Below are 8489 nucleotides of genomic sequence, written 5' to 3'. Positions count from 1 at the left end.
TACTCAACCCATCCTTTCCACCACTCTAGTTAATAGAATAAAGTCAAGAATGTTTATGAACAGATTTTGACATAAATCAAACAGATCCTCTACAGTTTGCTTTGTATAATATTATTGATTGTACCAGTGGTATCACCAATCTTGAAAGATCCAAATTAAATCCCACACGAGCTGTGGCTGGCCCAATAGCAACCTGCAATAGCCATTAGTGCTTAAATAAGATGAGTGGGTTCACAAGCCAAGGCAACAGAGGCTTAAGCCTTAATGACCCGAGCCATCAACTGTTGACAGGTTATAAGTATTTTATAAATAAAAAAACACATATTGAAACTTACACATGAATTCCTTAAACGCCATATATCTAAACTCAATCACCATTCCTTCAGTATCTTTATCAACACCTATTGATTTTCTTGCTTTTTTCACTTTTGCTATCGAGTTATATGCACAACCATTATATTTTCGTTTGTTGAATAAATCACAGGCGAGGAAAAGAAGAAGATGAACAACAACAGGTATTGTTTTTTGAATTTTAAAACATTAAATATAAAATCATAAAAAAAAACCCTAATTTATATGAAAGAATACTTTGAAAACATCAGAAACTTTTTTTGTCTACATCAAAATCAATATCTTTATAGTGTTCTTCATCAAAATCAAATTGATATAAACAATAAAGAGTTTGAAAGAAGCTTATAAAAGCAAAGAGAGAGAGATTCTTAAAAAGAAAAAGTGTGTGACTGATAAAGTGAGAGAAAATGAAAAGCCAACCCCACCTCCCTCTCACTCACTCTTTTAACATATCAACAAACACTTTTTCCATTTTCAAGTTAAAAAATCCCGCCCATTTTTAGACAACCATTTATATTGTTTTGTAGTATTATTATTATTAATTAACTAAAAAGGCTTCTCAAGGAAGCTAAAATTCAAATTACACATACCATATACACCTTAACAAACACACCAAAATCATCAGCAACGACGTCATACATCCGATGTGGCGAGGGTGTTGGCTTGACAACTAAGCTTTTTTTAAAACCTAGGCAACCCTTCTTTAGTATGTAAGTAAGGATATTACTCTTTATACTGAATCCTTTCACCAATGATAAAAGTGTCTTTTCATCCTAATCAATTGGGCTAGTGTCATTACTACAGGTGGTTATAGTATATTAGACTATTAGTATTATTCATTTTAAATAGTTGTGAATACCTATCAAACATTCAACTGGAGCTCTATAGTGGTCAGGAGTTTGAAAAGTAGATGATAGCATTGATTGATTAGATCCAAGCCCAACGAATGGCAGGTGTCAAGAAATAACAATTTTGTGCGCGTTTGGTTTACAGAATATTTTTAGATGAAATGAAATATGTTGAAAGAATTAGAATCTAATTGAATGGAAATCGATGGAATGTTTTTCAGTTTTTGAAGATTTAAGTGAGAAACGGAATGAGATTCTTTCTCCCATCCCCATGGAATGAAGATTCCATGAAATGAGGGAATGTTGACATTCCAATGGAATAATATTCCTTAATTATTGAACAACCAAACGCACTAAGGAATGGAATTCAATTTCAATTCCATCAAATTCCATCAAAATCTGCGAAACAAACGCGACCTTATTTGCTGTGAGAAAGGCAAAGTAGTATTATATGGTCGAGTATATGAATTTTCCAACCATTATCATCAAATGGTATGTGTTCACCAAAAGACATATCACTTCTCTCGCCAAAAAGCATGCCATTCATCAAAAAGGTGAGGATCAAATTCTTGATTTGTATCTGATTCCATCAGATGAATTTCAACTATTTTGTACGGAGTAAGAATCAGACTCTTCTGTTTTTAATGGCACCGGTTTATTAATAGATCCTAATTAATCTTTATATTTAGCAAGATTTTTCAATAATCCAAGATTAAACACTTGGGGTGCAAATTCATAGGAAAGCTATACATAAAAACAAGCACAATGCAAAACATCTTAATTCATGGATCATTGTTAACAATCCAGAAATCACATACAAAGTCTATAAAAAAAATCCTAAAGGATTTATTTAGATAATGGGCAACACATATTAGCCCTAAGGTTTGCATACCCTGATGCATATGATGACACACACACTGAATTACATTAGATGCCTTACAACTAAGAGAGAGACCACTCTTTCTTAAGAACCGATTTAAGCTCGGATATGTGATTTTCAGGTAAGGTTATGCTAACTGTCACCCCATCAGAGTTATTTTTCCGTGCAGGAAAAACTAACACCACACCTGCATCTCCAATGTTGTCTATAGCACAGTTTACATAAACGGGCGTTTGTCCTCGTATATCAAGCTCATAAAGTGGCACGTATAGCAAGTCAACAAAAGTCAAATTTGCTCCATATACCAGGAAGTCAGACAAATCATTTTCGGATTCCATGGCTTCCTCAATTTTTTTCACCTCGTCCACGGCTTGATTCATAATCAGCAGCCCGAGCTTCATAGGGCTTGATTCCGGAACAGAATAGTCTGTCTTCACCACCTTAATGGTTTGTGATTTGTTTGTGAATACCCCCTCACTTGGCTGTTTCGGATCTTTTTTGCAGATGGTCACAACATTGACAACCGACCCGTGTTTAACCTTGGCTAAAGATTGCCATACCACAGTGCAAATCGACTCGAATGGTGGAATTTGTTGATGGTTTTTATCTCCACATATCTTTGACTGCAAACTAGTCATTTCGGCCCAAGAAAGATAGAAAGAATATGTTTCCTTACTTGTGTCATTTGGAGTGACCCAATGGTCTCCAACCGGGCCAACCCTTTTTACAGCAAGAGGGTCTGTTTTTGGAGTTTTTGAGTTATGGGCCTCATTCACTGAATGGACCATCCGAAGTGGTTGGGCTGGATATATTTTCCTAGTGGATTGGCCCCACAGGTTCATGAAGCTAGTAGCTGAGAAAGCATCTCCAAGAACATGTGACCAGCTTACTCCGACGGATGTGCCTCCACATTGAAACTTTGTTAACTGTATTGTGATAAATGAGAGTTAAATCCGTGACTTATATAGTTAGTCAGTTATGTACTCACAGAAATCGAAACCTACCTTTGTATGCTTTTTCGCAAAGAATAAATGTACAAACATATATTCGATATCCAATAAATAAGACAAAGTGTAGAAAACATAAGTGTGTGTATATATATGAGTTGAAGGTATTCTCGTTCAGAATACACTAGGAATAGTTTAAACTTTTTTGTCGTTCAATATATGTCATATTTCTTTTCTCCTATTACCGCATATTTTGCACTAAATTAAATATGATATACTTCGATGCATATGTATCTGGCTAGACTGACGCCACATATTTGATGCACTTAGAATTAAATGGTACGGTATATTTGATGCACGTGATTACATGAATATGGAATTACGGATACATGATGGTAAACGCGGATCCTGACATCTAACTCGTATAACTAAGAGTGTATAATTAAAAGAAGATATGTCTTTACTTAGTTGACATTAATAAATATATGTCATGTAGGATTTTGTATGAGTTGTCATTTTACTATTAATTTTTTAATTTTAAGTTGCTATGTGTTTATCCATATCATTTACATTTATATTTATATCATTTCCAATTATTAATCCCATCATTGGTTAATAATACGAGCATAATACCCGCGCGTTGCGGCGGAATTTTGTTTTAAGAAAGATAGATTCGGGGGTAGTTTAGTCCAACTGTAGATGTAGGTATAGAAAGATGTATGTAAGGGGCATTTTAGACTTATCAGGTTCTTAATGACTTAAAGCTAGTTTGCTTTATAAGGGAGTATAGAAATAAACTCTTCTCAAACATATCGTTAGAATTAGAATTTTAAAATAAGTTATGCATATTTTGCAAATCTTTAGTTATTAATAGACTTGTGCAAATCTTCTAAATTTTTAGGTAAACTCACGATGCTGATGATTTTTTTTTGTCTTCTTAACATTGAATATTTTAGATTTTTGATATTCAACTACTAAATCTTAAATTGGTTTTTTGTTTTGAGTTTCTATCATTTTAAAAAACTCATGTTTTCATACTATATGTTGCATAGTTTAGACATTATTTAAAAAAAATCATTAATTAGTATTAATATATATAGATGTAACTATCTTTAATTACATTAACAATACATTGTTGATACAATTTGAAAAAGATGTATTATTTATTTTTAATAAATTTTTACAAGAATAATTTATCATGCAACATATAGGTTTAATCTAGTTATGCATAGATTAGCATAGATTTCAAATTAAGGTCTAACCTTGAAATAAGTTTCTCTACATATTTGTACACATACTAATATTAAGTTCTAACACATATTTTTTACTTTAACAACAAACTTGAGTTTAGAGACACGTCTCTATATTAACCTAATTCAAATCTTTAAAATATATTAAAACAAAACTCTTATTATTCAAATTAGAAAAGTATGAACCATTGATTGAATTTGATATTTTATTTTCCATCATTAGATCATATTGATGACATCATCAGTGATCAAAGAATTGATTAATAACACTTTTGGTCGTTTTAGTTTAGGGAAAAAATGATCTGTATTGCATAACTTTACTTATCTTAGGTACTGTCATGTTAATAAAAAAGTTTCAAATTGAACCTTTACATTTGATAAACATATATACCCCTCCTGAATTTTACATAATCCCCTTTTGAAATACACATATTTTACTTAAGATATGTACTGAATGTTTTACCTATGTTTTCCCCTTAGTTTAGTACATATAAATAGTTTAATTGAATATCACTCAATTACTTTTTTAGCTACATTCTTATAATAATAGTACCCTGCATTTCTTAATGTTATAACTTATAAGTAAAAAAAATCATTTGTATAATATATAATGTTTTCATGTAAATAAAGTTGTTTTAATATATTTTTATTTTTAATATCGTTTAAATGATACGAGTGTTTGATAAAGTTTTCATTTAAAACTTATGGATAAGTTTTATTTATTTGTTGATAATTTACATCATTTGTTTCACTAATTTTATTTTGGTAAAGAATTTTAATTGTATTATTTTTTATTGTTTTTATTAATGTTTATTCATAACAAAACATTAAAAGTATAATATTATTACAAGATATTTCAATTACATTTTCTTTTCATTCTTAATGGTTTTATTTCAACGACACTAATGTTTTCAACCATAAAACTAAAATATATACATGGAGCACATATATTCCAATAAGTGTAGTTTATCATTATGTTAGTTATGAAATATTACAATATATATATCTTTATTTGTTGTTTAAAACTACGTTATAACTACATTCTTTTACTCATAATAAGAAAATATAAGGCGTGATTTTCATCCATGCATTCAAGCAATCACATTAAAACATAATGTAATATAAAGATATTTGAAAAAAATGTTTTATTTGACAATAAACATGGTATTATAATTATTGTTGAAAAATATGTAAATATTTATTTAAATGTTAGTCATTTTCATATATCAAAAGTTTTTTAATGTAAAAAATCATGTATAAATCTCGCGTGTTACGCGAATAGTAAGCTAGTTTATAGAGGGAACTCATTATGAAAAAAAACACTATATTCTTTTTGAAAACATTTAACTCACACTAAAATTTTAACTCAAAAATCTCATTTCCCTTCAATAACCAAATCCATCTAGGCATCCATGGATGGTTGGTAAGTTCAAAACATATTTAACCAAGGAAAATTTTGATTTATATCTACGTATTGAGATTCAAAGTACAAACTTTCATATATGTAATTACAATATAAACATACATTTGGAGGTTATTTTTCTCATTTCCTTACTTATATTAATTTGTAAAATTATTTTTCAAAATATCTAATCATCTAGTCTAATCTACTACTACTATATAGCTTAAAAAAAGATATGAAGCTCTTATGATGCATGATGACATGTTCCTTAATTATCTAAAAACTTGACTGTCATTCATCTAAAACCTTATTTAATAATTGCATCCATATATACTTAATTAAGTTGAAAAATTATATCACATAATGGGGTCTCTTATCATATCTTAGAAGGGGTAAAAACAATAAAAGCAATAAACAATTTAAATATATATCTCAACGGTGTCAAACTGTCACATGACCCATTGGAGAGATTATCGACTTTGCCTTTGCCTGATGTGATATGTGAAACTACCATCACCACCTGCATTAACAAGTTCTCAAAGCAACTCTAAATTGCCAGCTAGCTTGATATATCATATCTAATAGTAATTGTTTTGCATAATAAAAGTTGCCATCACTTAATTATTACAGAAACGAAAATAGACAGAAAACAAATTATATGGATATACGTTAGTTGTGTCTAGTTGACTAGTATTAGCACATGATGGTTATTATCATTTTCATATGATTATGTAGGTCTATAAAAAGAAAAACAAACCTGCATCAAAACTAGAGGAGAATAAAGCAAGTCAGGACCAAGGACTTGGTTAGGAACAAGAAGCTTATGTCTGGCATCATCTTTTGACTCAAGCCACTCATCGAGGCTCATACTGCACCGAGCCTCAATAAACCGGACCCCACAGTCGTTGCACTTGATATAAGGCCGGCCTGATGAGTCAGACTTCCTTAAACGACCACAAGGGATGAAGGCGTTGTTCATCCAATAGAATATGGTCTCCTTAATATTGATGATGGTTAACCCTTCAAATGCTTGGCTTTTGAAGTAGTAAACATTTCGGAGGTAGTGAAGCCTCATGGCTAGGTCCATGTTGGTCAGCTCTTGAACCGCACCTTGACCCGAGATATAGCCTGGTCCAACAGTTGATATCTTGATGTCATAGATCGATCTTTCTTCTTTCGACGACAGCATATTTTGTTTTTAACTTAGATTAAAGAAAAGTGAGGGAACAGCTAGAGAGGTTTGGAGATTTTGAGCTTTGGCTAACTAATTTGGATTTATATAGACAAAACTACCTAGCTAGCTAGCTAAGCTTTGTGCATTTTTGTTGTACGTTTTTACTTGATCATATTAAATATGTTGCATGAGACATAAACAAATGATCTACCTTTTGCAGCTTTGCTTTTCAGGACATTTGATGCAAGAGCGCAACTACTAATAAGAGGACCCCAGCTTTGCTTAAATGATTGCTTAGATCCAAGTCAAATAATAGCAACTTTATTAACTACTCGTATTAGATCCAACTACAAAGTTAGATGGAAATTAAGTGACTGAAAAAGATCATTTTTAGATTTAATTTTATATAATCGATCGATCACGAATATAACATTGAAATCTTTATCCCGTTTAGCTATGATCGTTACCCCGACATATTAATCTAGGTTTTCTTAGTTAAACTTTGGGATCGATTTGGAAAATGGAGAGAATAAGTGGTATAGTGGCCTAGCTAGCGGGCGTTATAGAGGAGAGGAAACCCGAAAGAAGAACCCACAATAATGCGGAAAGAAGAAAAGACAATAATGCCTTAATGTGTTGGTCACGTCGGGGATAACCTCCAAAAATCAAGGATATTTGGTATCGGAGTGTAAAGTGTGACCAAACTTGAGTGATCAAACTTTTTTAGATTTTAGTGTAATATCTTTACAGTGTTGGACAAAAATGAATTTTTTTCAAAAATAAAAAAATGAATACCAGACAAACACGCTCCATTGATAAAAAGATAAACCATATAGGGGTTTTAGGCATAGGCATAGGCATAGCAATTGGTCGGGTTTGGAGTGGGTTTCATACCCGAATCCGAACTCGATAAAAAAAAATGATACTCGAAACCGACCCGATACCCATCAGGTATCTTATTGGGGATAAAATATTCCCAAAAACTGACCCGATACCTGACCCTCATTAATAAACCCGAAACCCGACCCGATAGTAATCTAGTTGTCTTCGGTAACAAAAACAAACATACTATTCTTCGATGTTCTTAGTAAAATTCATATAAAAATAATCAATCAATATTTTGTATTTTAAAAAGCAACTAGTTTTATATCCCGGACATTGCCCTAGGAATCATAACGATGCGTAAAATCTACAACGTATATAAGACCGACGATTGATATATAATGATAAATTCACATTACAAAAGTGTATCATAAAGGTAAAAAAGATTTGTAAAAAAATATTTAAAATGTAACGTTTTTGTTATAGCACAAAAATATTAAGCGTGAATGAGTGTTCTCCTCCAAATTTCTAGATAATAGAGGTTTTTCATGATTTTTCATGAAGGGGATTTAGATTGGGGATCTATTCGGCGAGTAGGCTCTTTAGCACGGACCGACCGATTAAAACAATTTATGCTAGACATCCTGATATTCATGTAAAATTCGAACCTTTATAAAAGAAAGTGTAAAACTGTAAAAGAAAAAATCAAGGTTTCTCATGAAGGGGATTTAGATTGGGGATCTATTCGGCGAGTAGGTTCTCTAGCACGGACCGACCGATTAAAACAATTTATGCTAGACATCCCGATATTCATG

The 8489-nt window shown here is 31.6% G+C and overlaps 1 protein-coding gene across 1 annotated transcript; it reads right to left on the bottom strand.

Annotated features, from left to right (window-relative positions):
• Positions 1-1946: 1946 nt before the first annotated feature.
• On the bottom strand, positions 1947-7117 carry LOC122603520 (protein ECERIFERUM 26-like). The gene is made up of 2 exons (XM_043776244.1): positions 6436-7117; positions 1947-3005 (listed from the first exon to the last, which is right to left on the bottom strand). The coding sequence occupies exons 1-2, from the start codon at positions 6865-6867 to the stop codon at positions 2142-2144; spliced, it is 1296 nt and encodes a 431-aa protein (XP_043632179.1). The 5' UTR covers positions 6868-7117; the 3' UTR covers positions 1947-2141.
• Between the last annotated feature and the right edge of the window lie 1372 nt (positions 7118-8489).

Source organism: Erigeron canadensis, chromosome 6 (assembly GCF_010389155.1).
Source record: "Erigeron canadensis isolate Cc75 chromosome 6, C_canadensis_v1, whole genome shotgun sequence".
In the NCBI taxonomy this organism is placed as follows: Eukaryota; Viridiplantae; Streptophyta; class Magnoliopsida; order Asterales; family Asteraceae; genus Erigeron; species Erigeron canadensis.
The sequence above is the reverse complement of the archived record's forward strand: the minus strand, read 5'-3'. Positions and strand labels throughout refer to the sequence as shown.

Excerpts from the sequence above, each read along its gene's own strand:
- LOC122603520 (XM_043776244.1), bottom strand. The coding sequence starts at position 6,867 with ATGCTGTCGTCGAAAGAAGAAAGATCGATCTATGACATCAAGATATCA. Across the intron at positions 3,006-6,435 it reads CTCCTCTAGTTTTGATGCAG|TTAACAAAGTTTCAATGTGG; the intron begins GTTTGTTTTTCT and ends ATCACAATACAG.